This window comes from Microcaecilia unicolor, chromosome 2 (assembly GCF_901765095.1).
Source record: "Microcaecilia unicolor chromosome 2, aMicUni1.1, whole genome shotgun sequence".
Lineage (NCBI taxonomy): Eukaryota > Metazoa > Chordata > Amphibia > Gymnophiona > Siphonopidae > Microcaecilia > Microcaecilia unicolor.
In genome coordinates, this window is record NC_044032.1 from 533,508,997 (window position 1) to 533,523,943 (window position 14,947).

Sequence of the window (14,947 nt, forward strand, 5' to 3'; positions counted from 1 at the left end):
ATGGACGTCCCAGGGTCAAATTGGTCCGGATGGTCCACCAGAGCAGTGAAGTGCGGCAACTGGTGGGGAGGCGGATGACATCTTCTAGATTCCCGGTGGCTTGGAACCACTGGGAAGCTAGGGTCCATTGAGCAGATCTCATATGAAGACGAGCCATGGCAGTCACATGAACTGTGGAGGCCATATGACCCAGAAGTCTCAACATCTGCCGAGCTGTGACCTGCTGAGACGCTCTGGTCTGCGAAGCGAGGGACAGGAGGTTGTTGGCCCTCGCTTCGGGAAGGAAGGCCTGAGCCGTCTGGGTATTCAGCAGAGCTCCTATGAATTCCAGAGACTGGGTGGGCTGGAGATGGGACTTTGGGTAATTTATCACAAACCCCAGCAGCTCCAGGAGTTGAATAGTGCACTGCATGGACCGGAGGGCTCCTGCCTCCGAGGTGTTCTTGAGCAGCCAATCGTCGAGATATGGGAACACGTGCACTCCCAGCCTGCGTAGGTACGCCGCCACCACCACGAGGCACTTTGTAAACACTCGTGGAGCGGAGGCGAGCCCAAAGGGCAGCACACAGTACTGAAAGTGTCGTGCGCCCAGGCGGAATCTGAGATACTGTCTGTGAGCTGGCAGTATCGGGATGTGAGTATATGCATCCTTTAAATCCAGGGAACATAGCCAGTCGTTTTTCTGAATCATTGGCAGAAGGGTGCCCAAGGAAAGCATCCTGAACTTTTCTTTGACCAGGAATTTGTTCAGGCCTCTCAGGTCTAGGATGGGACGCATCCCCCCTGTTTTCTTTTCCACAAGGAAGTACCTGGAATAGAATCCCTGCCCTTCCTGCCCGGGTGGTACGGGCTCGACCGCATTGGCGCTGAGAAGGGCGGAGAGTTCCTCTGCAAGTACCTGCTTGTGATGGGAGCTGAAGGATTGAGCTCCCGGAGGACAATTTGGAGGCAGGGAGGTCAAATTCAGGGCGTATCCGCACCGCACTATTTGGAGAACCCACTGGTCGGAGGTTATGAGAGGCCACCTTTGGTGAAAATATTTCAACCTCCCCCCGACCGGCAGATCGTCCGGTACGGACACTTTGAGGGCGGCTATGTTCCCGTGGATCCAGTCAAAAGCCCGTCCCTGGCTTTTGCTGTGGAGGCGCAGGGGGCTGCTTAGGCGCACGCTGTTGACGGGAACGAGCGCGCTGGGGCTGTCCCTGTGCCTGACGAGGCCTTCGGGCCGGCTGGTTGTACCTACGCTTTGCAAAAGAATAGGGTGCAGCCTGCCGGGCCCGGGAAAAACGTCCACCTGCTGAGGTGGATGCTGAAGGCGCCCGGTGGGAGAGCTTGTCGAGAGCGGTTTCCCGCTGATGCAGTTGGTCCACCATCTGCTCGACCTTCTCACCAAAAATGTTATCCCCCCGGCAAGGGACGTCGGCCAGTCTCTGCTGGGTGCGGTTGTCCAGGTCAGAGGCACGCAGCCATGAGAGCCTGCGCATCACTATACCTTGGGCCGCAGCACGAGATGCCACGTCACAGGTGTCATAGATACCCCTGGACAGGAACTTTCTGCACGCCTTCAGCTGCCTGACCACCTCCTGATAAGGCCTGGACTGCTCCGGCGGGAGCTTCTCGACCAGGTCCGCCAGTTGTTGCACATAGGTCCACATGTGGATGCTCATATAGAGCAGGTATGACTGGATGCGGGTCACGAGCATGGAGGATTGGTAGGCCTTCCTCCCAAACGAGTCCAGAGTGCGAGACTCCCGCCCCGGGGGCGCCGAGGCGGTATCCCTCGAACTCCGTGCCCTCTTGAGAGCAGAATCCACGACCGCCGAGTCATGGGGCAATTGGGGCCGCATTAACTCTGGGTCGGAGTGGATCCTGTATTGGGACTCTGCTTTCTTGGGAATGGTGGGGTTAGTTAACGGTCGCACCCAGTTCCGAAGCAGTGTCTCCTTGAGGACATTGTGCAGCGGCACCGTGGAGGACTCTCTAGGTGGCGATGGATAGTCGAGGACCTCGAGCATCTCGGCCCTAGGCTCTTCCACAGAGACCACGGGGAAGGGAATGCTGATAGACATATCCCGCACAAAGGAGGCAAAGGAGAGGCTCTCGGGGGGTGAGAGCTTCCTCTCCGGTGAAGGCGTGGGGTCCGAGGGAAGGCCCGTAGACTCCTCTGAGGAGAAATATCTAGGGTCCTCCTCTTCCCCCCACGAGTCCTCATCCTCGGTATCGGACATAAGCTCATGTAGCTGAGTCCTGAACCGGGCCCGGCTCGACGTCGAGGCACCGAGGTCTCGGTGTCGTCGAGCGGTGGACTCCCGCGCCGGCGGGGACGGAGCTCCCTCCATCGACGTCGACGGGGACTCCACCTGCGTGGCGGTCGAGACCGGCGCCGCAAGCGGCGGCGGTGTCGACGGCCCCGGCGCCGGGCTAGAGCTCACCGGCGCCACAGACATCGGCGCCGAGGGCGCAAGCACCCCCGGCGCCGGCACAGCCTGGCGCATCAGCCCTTCCAGGATCCCCGGAAGGATGGCTCTGAGGCACTCGTCCAGGCCCGCTGCCGGGAAAGGCGGTGGGGCCGGTAGGGGTGTCGGTGCCAGAAGCTGATGGGGGCCAGGAGACGGCACCGAGGTGCCAGAACCCTGACGCGTCGGTACCTCCACGACCGACGGGGACCTCTCCTCTCGACGATGACGCTTCGGCGCCGCCTCCTCTCCGATGTCCGGATGCACCGAGGGCGACCGGTGACGACGCTTCTTGTCTTTCTTCCGATGCGCGTCACCGGTGCCGGGAGGTATGGAGGAGGAGGAGGACGATCCCCCTCGGTCCCGGGGAGCCGGGTCAGACAGGGTTCGGTCCCGAGGGCCACGGGCTGAGGGAGTGACCGGGGCCGACTGCCCACGCGGCCGCTCACCTCTACCCTCGTCAGCGGACCGGCGGGCCGACGGGACCTGTTCTCCTGGGGTCGATGCCATCGGTGCCGATGTCTCGGGCATCGATACCGGTACCGAAGGGCCGGGCGTCGATACCGATGCCGTCGAGGTCGACATCGAGGGGCCGGCGCAAGTTCCAAAAAGACGGTCCCGCAGAACTTGCCTCGCAACCTGAGTCCGTTTCCGGAGACCGAGACACAGGGAACACGACTTGATATTGTGCTCCGGCCCGAGGCACTGGAGGCACCAAGCGTGGGTGTCGGTCTGCGAGATCGGCCGGCCGCAGCGACCACACTTTTTAAATCCACTCGGGACCCTTGAGGACATCGACGGAAAAATCGCGTCGGCGAAGTCAAAGTCGTCAATGGTGGCTGAAATCACACCACGAAAAGGAAAACGACCGTGCGGCCACTAGGCCGCAACGCGGCGTCCCCGCTGGAAGCGAGGGAAAAAGGGAGCGCGTGTTCCACACGTGCAGGGTTTCTTTTTTTTTTTAAAAAGAAACCGGACGGTAACAAACAAAGTGAAACAAAGAAAAAGCACGATCCGCGTAAACGCGATCGAAATCCGGCGGCTGAAACAGAGAGAGCGGCGAGGCACGACTCTCTCCAGACGCGGAAAAAAAGGAACTGGCGGGAGCGGTCGCGCACGGGCGGGAAGACGGCCGCGCATGCGCGGTGGGCGTGCTCTGCGTGCCGACCGTCCCGCGAAGCCTTTTCCGGTTGGTGGGGGCTGCCGCGGACGTCACCCAGTCGTGAGAACAAGCAGCCTGCTTGTCCTCGGAGAAATAATATTTACACTTTCATTGCAGGGCAAATTAAGTCACCAAGGGAAAGCTCCTGAAGAAGCACTTGAGAAACAGGGGCTCTCTGTCAAGCATTTCCAATCATTTGAGCTACAGCCCAGATAAGTGTAATCTTTAATTGGAATACGGTTATGCTAAAAAGAGCAGATAAATTACACACGGAGATTTTCAGACTAGTGACGATTCTGCACCTAATCCGTGTAGCAGGCTTAAAGGTCTGTATAGTACAGGATAGGAAGCAGTCTGCCAATGTAGGAAAATACAATAGAGACGAAAGCAGAGAATCTGAAGTCTTTCCTCCATAGAAGAGAAAGAGAGTGAAGTTTGCGTTTAGTACCTATTTTATGAAAATATTGAAACAAGTGACAACTGGCAAGAGACTGGCAAATGAATCACTCAACAGAGTGCTGCTGTTTCACAATTGTTTCATCAGGAGTGGTACCAAATTCACTTTAGCCAGGATGAAGTAAATGTTTTATCAAACCCTGGGGTTAGAACCATTTATAGATTGCCCCGAAGCAAGAATCCTATCCCCTTCTCCTATTACACATGCATAAACCAATTACCTGAAATAGTTGTACAAAATTATCAATCAGGTCCTCGGTGACTTTGACTTCTTCCTCAGTCTGTCCTTTAGTTTGAAACAAGCAAGATGAAAATGCCTTGGCCAAATTTAGTGTGTTCATGTGATTTATTTCTGCACATTTCTGTACCCTATCAAAAATAACCAAGTTCATTATTACAGCCAGTTATGGTTAAAAAAAAGTACTAACTGCAGCTTTTCACAATGTACATTTGTCATAAGACAGTGAGGCACTTTCAAAAACATTATTAAAACACAAGGCATGTACACAAACTAAATATTTTCAGTTCTTTCTGAAAAAACTCGGCTTTCCTCCCAATTTGGATTGTTTCAGTCAGTAAATAAATATTTTAACCTATATTAGAAATTTTTTTAATGCATCAAAATCAGTTGTACACACATTAATTTGCAGATTTATTAATTTGCATGTGCTAAACTTTTGTAAGGTATCTTAGGGGACCTTTTACTAAGGTGCGTTAAAGCCATAATGTGCGCTTATCGCACCAAAAAACGCTTACCACAAGGCACGCCAAAGTGTTCTGCAGCAATTTACCTGCTTTCGAGTGGTAATTGCACAGTAATATTTTTTTTTCTATTTATTTTTAAGAGAAGGTGTGATATGTGTAGGGAATGGGCATGGACGCATTCACCAGTGAGCATGCTGATATTACTGTGTGCAAACTGGTTAACAAACAACAACAAAAAAGGGGGAGCGACCACTGAGGTTCTAACCTTGGGATATTTATTAACAATTCAGCACTTGTTTTGTTGTTTGTTCTGTGTTCTTTTTCAAAAGGGGCCTCTTCTGATCTCTCTTTTTTTTCCGCTAACTAGTTAAGGCGGACTTGAGGCAGGAGCCCTTAGTGCTTCTTAAATAGTGGTCGCATGTTAATGTGGCCAGAAAATGAAATAATTGAAAAAGGCTGCAGTTACAGTTGTGCTAGAAACAGGTTTAGAAGGCAGTAAAGTTCTGCAGTATGATGCACTAAGCCCATTTACTAGCACAACTTAGAAAAAGGGCCCTTTAATTAACTGAATGTGCACTACTGAATGCACAACCCTATAAAACACATTCCAGTGCAGGGTTTATGAAGAGAGAAGATAACATTATACTGAATGCATCTCTCTCTCTCTCTCTCTCTTTGTGATATTCAGCTCTGCTTGACAAACTTAACCCATGCATTCTTCTTTAGCTGCTGTTAAATTTTGTCCAATAAGCTGAAAGAACAAAATGTAAATACTATGATGTGTGTGTGTGGGGTGGGGAGGGGGGAAAATTGAGGGGCTCTTTTACTAGGCCATGTAGGCGCCTAAGCGTGCACAATGCACACCAATTCCAAACTACCGGTCGGCTACCGCGTGGCCTGAGCAGTAATTTCATTTTTTATGCAAGTCCACTATCAGGCTTATTTTCGAAAGAGAACGACGCCCATCTTCCGACACAAATTGGGAGACTGGCGTCCTTCTCTCAGGGTCGCCCAAATTGGCATAATCGAAAGCCGATTTTGGGCGTCCTCAACTGCTTTCCGTTTCGGGGATGACCAAAGTTCACAGGGGCATGTCGGCAGTTTACCGAAGGCGGGACGGGGGCGTGGTTAAGAGATGGGTGTCCTCGGCTGATAATGGAAAAAAGAATGGAAAAAAGAATGCCCTGATGAGCATTTGATCGACTTTACTTGGTCCCTTTTTTTTTTCACGACTAAGCCTCGAAAAGGTGCCCAAACTGACCAGATGACCACCGGAGGAAATTGGGGATGACCTCCCCTTACTCCCCCAGTGGTCACCAACCCCCTCCCACCCAAAAAAAAAATTTAAAAGTATGCAGGTCCCTGGAGCAGTTTTTAGTGGGTGCAGTGCAATTCAGGCAGGCGGACCCAGGCCCATCCCCCCCTACCTGTTACACTTGTGGTGGTAAATGTGAGCCTTCCAAAACCTACCCGAAACCCATTGTACCCACATGTAGGTGCCCCCCTTCACCCCTTAGGGCTATGGTAGTGGTGTACAGTTGTGGGGAGTGGGTTTTGCGGGGCTCAGCATACAAGGTAAGGGAGCTATGCAGCTGGAAGCAATTTGTGAAGTCCACTGCAGTGCCCCCTAGGGTGCCCGGTTGGTGTCCTGGCATGTGAGGGGGACCAATGAACTATGAATGCTGGCTCCTCCCACGACCAAATGCCTTGGATTTGGTCGTTTTTGAGATGGGCGTCCTCGGTTTCCTTTATCGGTGAAAACCGAGGTCACCCATCTCTAAGGTCGACCATCTCAACATTTAGGTTGACCATCTCTAAGGTCGACCTAAATGTTGAGATTTGGGCGTCCCCGACTGTATTATTGAAACAAAAGATGGACGTCCATCTTGTTTCGATAATATGGGAATCCCGCCCCTTCGCCGGGATGTCCTTAGAGATGGACGCCCTTAGAGATGGTCGTCCCCGTTTGATTATGCCCCTTTATGTGTGCCAGAAAATATATTTTATATTCCAGTGCGCTGCGCTGACCGGACATTATTGGCATTGTACACACATAGATGATTACTGTCCGATTAATGTGTGAGACCTTACCACTAAGTGAATGGGTGGTGGTAAGGTCTCAGACCTAAAATGGACGCATGCCAATTTTTATTTTGCTGCATGTCCATTTTCGGCCCCACAAAAAAGACATTTTTTACAGGCATACTGAGAAATGGATCTGCATGTGTTCAATACACGTGCCTACACTAGCACAGGCCTTTTTTCAGCGCATCTTAGTAAAAGGATCCCTGAATTCAAAATGCCAAACTTTGTCTGGGTAACTCCCACAGTTATCAGGACAAATCTTTTGAATACTAGGTTTACTGAAAATAGTACATATAATATTAACACTTTTCCCCCCAGAGAACATGAGAAATGACTATTGCATTTACATTCTTATGCTACAAATCTGTAAAATGACACACTGACCTATAAAGGTGTCCAATTATGGCTGCCAATGTTGCTCTATTCACTGAGGGAAGTGTTCGGATAAAAGTTCCATATTTTTCCACACGTTCTTTCTTGTCCTGTATATCTATTATAAAGAAAACATAGACCAAGTCCATAACCAAGACTATTATTAATTTTATAAACTACCAAATTGTCACCACAGCTGAATATCATACCTGTAGTCTGTTCTTGACAGTGTAGTCTATAGACTAGATCAATGTTCTTCCATGCAAGGTCTGGGGGCCCATGGCAGCCCCGGGAAACCTCTGGAACGATCCCCATTGTCTTTCTGATTTTTTTTTTTGCTACTCTGCCTCTCTACAGATTCCCCAAATTCTATAACAGTATGCGTATCTTTAGTGAACATCCATGCCCCTCCTATAGCTATGCCCCCTTTTCATTTGTGCACTGGGGGGTCCTTTTACTAAGGTGCGCCAAAAAGTGGTCTGCACTGCTGTAGGTGCAAGTTTTGGATGCACAGTCATTTTTTCAGCACATCAGGAAAAAAAGCATATTTTATGGCCGAAAATGGACGTGTGGCAAAATTAAAACCAGCACGTACCCATTTTCAGCCTGAGACCTTACCACCACCCATTGACTTAGTGGTAAGGCCTCACGTGCTAACCGGGCGGTAAGCGGCCAGTGCATGTAAACTGTCAACTACCACCGGGTAAGCACCATGTGGTAGAAAATAGAAAATATTTTCTACTGCGTGTTTTGGATGTGCATAAAAAATGGAATTACGCTCCGGGGTATGCAGTAGCCAGGCAGAGGTTCCAATCTGGCGCACATTGGATGTGCATAGGCGCCTATGTGCCTTAGTAAAAGGGCCCCTAAAAGATTTACACTTGCATCTTTATAGAATAGTGCCTAGCAAGATTCATGTGTAACTCCAAATTGTTGCCAATTAGTGCCAATAATTTATTTTTCAATGAAATGACTCCAAGGAAAATTGTTAGTGGGTAAAAATTATAAACTTGTATTAGAAACAAAGTGAATACCCACAAAAATATACATTTACAAAACTCTATAAATTCAATAAAGCAATTTTAGTGACCTCAGGCATGCAACTCAATGATAATAGCTTTGAATTTTGAGCATTATGCATGTATATCTTCACTGGTCAATTTTTTCTTTAATAGAATGCATTTCAACACAAAAGGTTTTCAAAAATATGTACTCATTTGAATTTGAAAGAGGAACCAGTCAGGGGATTTTATTCCAACATGCCACATGTTTCATTTTTGCTGTATCAAGGAAACCCCTTTATATTAGCCAGACTCAGCCATCTTCCCTAATTGGCTTGTTATTCAAATTATGCATACATATTGAGCACGCAACCAAATTTACACACGCAGTTTTGAGCGGCATATATGGAATCTGGGGGTATGTGATTTGAATGTTTATGCCTATTAAAGACTTACTATACCACTTTTACTGAGCAAGTAAGTCAAAGCGGTGTACAGACAAATTCAATAAAAAGAAAGGGAAAGAGCTCCAAAGTTAATAAGAACAGTTATACCTCAAATGAGAGGAGATGGTACTTCTAAATGTATTCTCCTTGAAGTTAAATATGTGAATGAAAGGAACATGCCACACATTTGAAATAGGCTGCTACAAATACTGATGTGATTTCAGACCAATCAGATATATTATGAGGCTCATTTTCAAAGCACTTAGCCTCCCAAAGTTCCATAGAAACCTATGGAACTTAGCCTCCCAAAGTGCTTTGAAAATATGCCTCTATGACTACTACTTATCATTTCTATAGCGCTACAAGGCATACGTAGCAATAGTAATAGTAGTAGTAGCGTAATTATGATCATCAAAGGCTAATGGGTGTGCAAGTTCAATATCACTGAAATCACTGTATAAATTATCAATAATATGATGAAACTGTAAAAACATAACATGTATTGTATGCTTATAGATTTAAGAATTCTATACTCTGTGCAGTCTCTCACATTAGTGCAACTAGATTTTCTAAGTGGGTCACTTCAATAAGCTTTTGGTATTAAGCAGGAACCCTACCATTAAATGAAAAGAAGAGGTTCTCTGTCTGAACCAGTAACTGAGGGGGTCCTTTACTAAGGCCCGCTAGTGTTTTTAGCATGTGCTAAACGCTAGAGATGCCCATAGGAATACATTGAAATCGATTTTGTCCCAAACACTCACAAATCTTATATATTGCACAGTCCAAAATCACACAATCTTCATATCTTTAAATTAACTTTAATATTTTTAACGGGGATCATCAGAGTAACTGACAGCATATCCCATTTGGGAACAGCGTCCCATATACTTATGGTGCTGTACACAAGTTCATTGATCTACCCGACTTTTTTAAACCTGTTTTTTATGCAATCTTCAACAATCATACTGTAAAAAACGTATAGTTTAAACTTTTGAGGTGTGTATAAGTAGTACTTAGCTTTGGCAGCAAATTGCATAAAAAAGAGGTTAAAAAAAGTTGGGTAGATCAATGAAGTTGTGTACAGCACCATAAGTATATGGGACGCTGTTCCCAAATGGGATATGCTGTCAGTTACTCTGATGATCCCCGTTAAAAATATTAAAGTTAATTTAAAGATATGAAGATTGTGTGATTTTGGACTGTGCAATACATAAGATTTGTGAGTGTTTGGGTCAAAATCAATTTGAATTTGAAATAAGTCCCTACACCAGTACTGCAAGGTCTTCTTAAGTTGATTCATAGGAATACATTGGCATCTCTAGTGTTTAGCGTGCGCTAAAAATACTAGCACGCCTTAGTAAAAGACCCCCTGAGCTACTGAAAAAGTGTAAGAAGAAACAGCAGAATATGGTCCAAGTTCCTCCCCATTATGGTAGATTTGGGAGATGATAAGACAAAGGGTTATTCCACCTCCTTGGCGATAGAGGCAGATGGTGTCTCTCTGTGGTCCATGAACTTTTTTTTACAGCAGGGTTATGGAAGCTGCATGCAGGAAAAAAAGCAAGATACCGGCTTTTGTGCAACACTATATAGCCTGCAATTCAAAGGAATTAAACAATTTCACATTTGCTAGAGAAACAAGTAGGAAGATTAAGCACCCAGGTTGCTGTAGAATGGTAGAAAAAGTGGCATTGGATAAAGTAGAATATGAGCATGGATTGGAGGGCTTTGAGGGTGGACACGGATTTATGTTGGTATATGTGGCTGGATAGACAAAGATAGAGATGAAGATAGCTCAAAACTGTTGGGAAATTATTTATGACTAGTTTAGGGATTTACATTTGCTGGCTAAGCTTCAGTCTTCATGCCATCTACTAAAAACACATTGAAAATATAACCCTACATCAGCCAGGAGGAAGTATTCATGTAAGCTCACTGCATGTATACTTTTGCCTCTATTAAAGGGGTAGGGAGTAGAAACAAGTTAGAGTAAAAGAATATGTGAAAATGGTATTTTGGTGTCTCTGAATCTACTTTCTGGCACTTAACTTGTACCTACAGATGCAAAATATTGTAAGCGCTGTCAAACAGGGATTGTCTCTTTTGTTGTTTGTGTACAGCATTGCATATATGTAGAAATCTTAAGTCATAGTAGCAGTAATGAGTGTTTTTGTACCTGTGTTGTTAAGTCAACCAAATTACAAAATCAGCCTAGAGTTATGAGGGAATTTTGCAAGTTTCCTGCATAGTTTCAAAATCCTGCTCTATTTATGCACACTTTGAGTAACATGCTTTTTGGAGGAAATGTAATTAAATGGCATGTCGTAGTTGTCATGACCATGCTGCTCTTGGGCAATTCAAAATATTATAGGAGGCAGTGCCATGCTAGGGAGACATGTCATGAACTAGATAATGGTGCATATTTGCCTCTGAGGAGAATACCTTCACTGACCAATGAGAAATATATAAGGTGCTCTGTTTACTCCTTTACTTTCATGATGTCTTTCTTTATATAGTTAAATAAATATCACTGCATGCTGATGTTTATGTTTAAATTTTTGTTTGGAATATTTATCCTATATAATAATTCTCACCTCCAACGTTCTGACTTGCCTGGGACCGTGGCTCATTCCGAGTTGGTCTGCTAGGCTCCATAGATCAGGCTGACATCACCGTAGCCATTATGATGTCAACTTCAGAACCCAGGGAAAAAAACATGCCTCACAGCTGAACCATGTCCAGAGGAGGGTCACTGGACATGGGTGGCTGGAGGGGGCAGGGGAGAGAGGAGGGTCGCTGGACATGAGTGGCTGGAGGGGGCAGGGGAAAGAGGAGGGTCATTGGACATAGGTGGCTGGAGGGGGGCAGGGGGTCGCTGGACATGGGTGACTGGAGGGGGAGAGAGGAGGGGCGCTGGACATGGGTGGCAGGAGGGGGGCAGGGGAGAGAGGAGGTTCGCTGGACATGGGTGGCTGCAGTGGGCGCAGGGGGAGAGGAGAGTCGCTGGACATGGGTGGCTGAAGCGCCCGTTTCATTTGTGTCAGAAACGGGCCTTTTTTACTAGTTTATTCATATTTTCCCCTCAGAGGAATGACTCCTAATGGGTTAGAGTTTGGGCATGCAATGGCAGTAATAAACCTCACTGCTAAGTCAAGGTTTGTGTACTATGATCTCTGTCTCAGAAATTTACTGCTAATGTTTGCCATAGTACTTGCATTAATTTAAGGAAAGATAGGTTTAATCTCATGATCAGACCCCACCATAGGGATATAAAAGATCAGTCAATCTATGATGATCTTTGTGGCCATATTTTGTACTAACTGAAGAACATAAAGGGATGAATTCTATATATGGCGCCAAAAATAATTGGTGTAAAAAATGTGCTATTCTACAAGCCGAGCTTAAAGTTAGGTGCGGTTTACAGGTAAGCATTTACCCCAGGAATTGCATCCCCCTCATTCTATAACAATGTGCATAAATGTAAGAAATGAACCGTTCCATCCATGACCTTCCCATTTCTGTGCCCCCTTTTTCAAACCATGCGTAAAATGTGGGCACAGATCCCGCACTTAAATTTACATGCATTTATTCCAATTAAATCTAAATAGTGCCAATTTAACTGCTTGTTAAAAAGCCAATTATTGACACTAATTAGCTTATTTTAATTAACTTGCACATGAAAATTGGAATTGGGGGTAAGTGGAGATTTATGGAAAGTCAAACAGACTGTGTTACATTGGAATATAAATACTGTAACAAGTAAAAATGAGTGATGATTCAAATCACAAAACACAGGAGGGATTGCAATAAATAAAAATTATCAGTAGTCTGGAGGTTTGGAGATGAAAAACCACAGGTCAGGAAATTGGTTTACCGTTCTATATGTCATATGGCACATTGTACTTGTATGATAGTAAACAATTCCATTAAGTACTAGTGCATGCATCAGTGCTCTATGATTGAGGAGCTCTAACATATTATAAGAGGATCTCCACACAACTGCTATAACTTGGACTTTTAATGTCAATCTGGAGTCAAAATGCTAGGCTCTGTTATAAACATAATCAGCTATTGATGTGCCTAAAATTTAACTGCTCTCAATTACATCAATCATAGCGCTTATGTGGGAATGGTAAAAAGGCATCTTCCAGTTTCAATAACACTTGCTTATCTTTCCATCTCTAACGCTTTACACTAAAGTGTTATGAAAGAAGTTTTCTCCCCTTTCCATTACTGTCCATAAGAGGAGCTTTGCTGTAGGATGAAGGAAAAACAACTCCACAGCAAGAAGATGAGGTCACTTTAACTTCTGCCTCCTGAAGAAGCTTCTTCCTTTCTTCTTTAGGAGTTGTTTATTAAAAGAAGCATACGGAAGAAAAGAAGGGAAGTGCAGCTGCACAGAACCAGAACCCTAACTCACTCTTCCTCCTCCTAAAATTCATGGTCCACAGGATACCCAGCAGCCCCCATAAAGGACCAGATTCTATTTTTGGTGCCAAAAAAATCGCCACAGATGGAAAAATGCCTACATGTATTCTACAAACCGAACCTAAAAATAGGTGTGGTTTCTAGAATATGCATAACGCCATGCATATGACTAAAATTTAGGTGTGGCTATTTGCATCAATGAAAAGCTGGTGTAAATCCCCACACCTAACTTTAGGCATAAAACAGGTTATTCAATAACACTGCATGTAAATTTTAGAAATGCCCATGACCCGCCTATGCTTTTCCCGTGGCCACGCCCACTTTAAGATCTGTGCGGTAGAATTTACATGAACTACTTTATAGATTATACTTAGTGAGTAGTGCATATAAATTTGTACGGACAATTCCTTGTTAATATCCAATTTGGTGCTGATTGGCTTGTTAAGCAATTGAGTTGAGCATGCAAATCAGAATATGCCCAGATTTGCACGCGCAACTCGTCGCACTATATAGAATCTAAGGGAAAATGTCTTTCTACCTCTATTATTGGTCCTCCCTGCAATCAATGACCAAACAAGTTCATGGTTTCCAGGCTATAGATCATTCTTCTACTAGTGTGGCCTGCAGTATATTTCTTCCCCTTAACCATGAGTACATTACTTCCAGGACAATAATACTTATTCCCATTATGTGTGTTAGTTGTAACCTTCTTAGATATAATGGATAGGTGGGATATAAATTTGATAAATAAGTAAATAGATAACTTTCTATAATTAATTTCTATGGGTATTACTTCCTATCTGTTGTAATCAAATGTTGTAAATTGTTAGAATTTTTATTTCAAGGCAAAGCATATCTGTCTTTCTTTGATATTATTCAGCAAGACTTGTTATTTTACCTAGTCTATCTGAACCAAACTGCTACTTTAAGGTCAATTTCTAGTCTAATTGAATTTCTTTCTTTCTTTTCTGTCTTCTAATTCCATGGAGACTACTACACAACAATATGCCTGGAACTACTCTCTTGACTATTATGACTCTAAATATTTTATTTTGGTAGAATCCCAATAGCATTGCAGCAGTACTCACAGACTCAGCAGGGGAATAATTATTTATTACTGTCGTTACAGTATATATTTTTTTTATAAGGAAATCTCTTCAAAAACGGAATCTTTCTCTTGATAGGATTTATGATAGGCAATATCATTACAATCCTAGATTTCAGAAGATATATTTTAGGAATGATGTTATAAAATTTCTAACACATGTATAGCATGTTTTACATGCAAAAAATATCTCTAATAAGTCTGTACAGAAGTATACTCATGTAAAATATAGGCACATGAAAGATTGCATTTACTTTTATTTTTATCTGTAGTTTGTGGGTAAAAGTAATTCTGTGTGTGTGTGTGTGTGTGTGTGTGTGTGTGAAGGGAATTCAATAAATGGTGCTGAAAATTTGGCACTGAAAAACTTGAGCACTAAGCAACATTATATATTGGGAATGCACCTTTTATAGAACAGCATTTGCACCCGGATTGTATGTGGAGGAGCATAATCGAACGAAAACGTCTATCTCCATGGGCGTTTATCTCCGAGAACGGGTCCGTGAAGGGGCGGACCGAACCGTATTTTCGAAAAAAATAGACATCCATGTTTTATTCAACAATTTGTGAGCTGGGCGTTTTTGTTTTTCAGCGATATTGGAAAATGAAAGCGCCCAGCTCAAAAACGAATAAATCCAAGGCATTCGTTCGTGGGAGGGGTCAGGATTCGTAGTGCACTGGTCCCCCTCACATGCCAGGACACCAACCGGGCACCCTAGGGGGCACTTTTA

At 44.9% G+C, this 14,947-nt stretch overlaps 1 protein-coding gene across 2 annotated transcripts in view; it reads right to left on the bottom strand.

Moving 5' to 3' along the window:
• ARAP2 (ArfGAP with RhoGAP domain, ankyrin repeat and PH domain 2) overlaps positions 1-14,947 on the bottom strand; it is a 508,912-nt gene that overhangs the window by 171,313 nt on the left and 322,652 nt on the right. For both annotated transcript variants that reach the window (XM_030191273.1, XM_030191272.1), the window contains exons 21-22: positions 7,249-7,354; positions 4,296-4,443 (exon numbers count right to left, since the gene is read on the bottom strand). In XM_030191273.1, the coding sequence (XP_030047133.1) occupies positions 4,296-4,443; positions 7,249-7,354 (254 nt within the window). The remainder of the gene's footprint in view (positions 1-4,295; positions 4,444-7,248; positions 7,355-14,947) is intronic.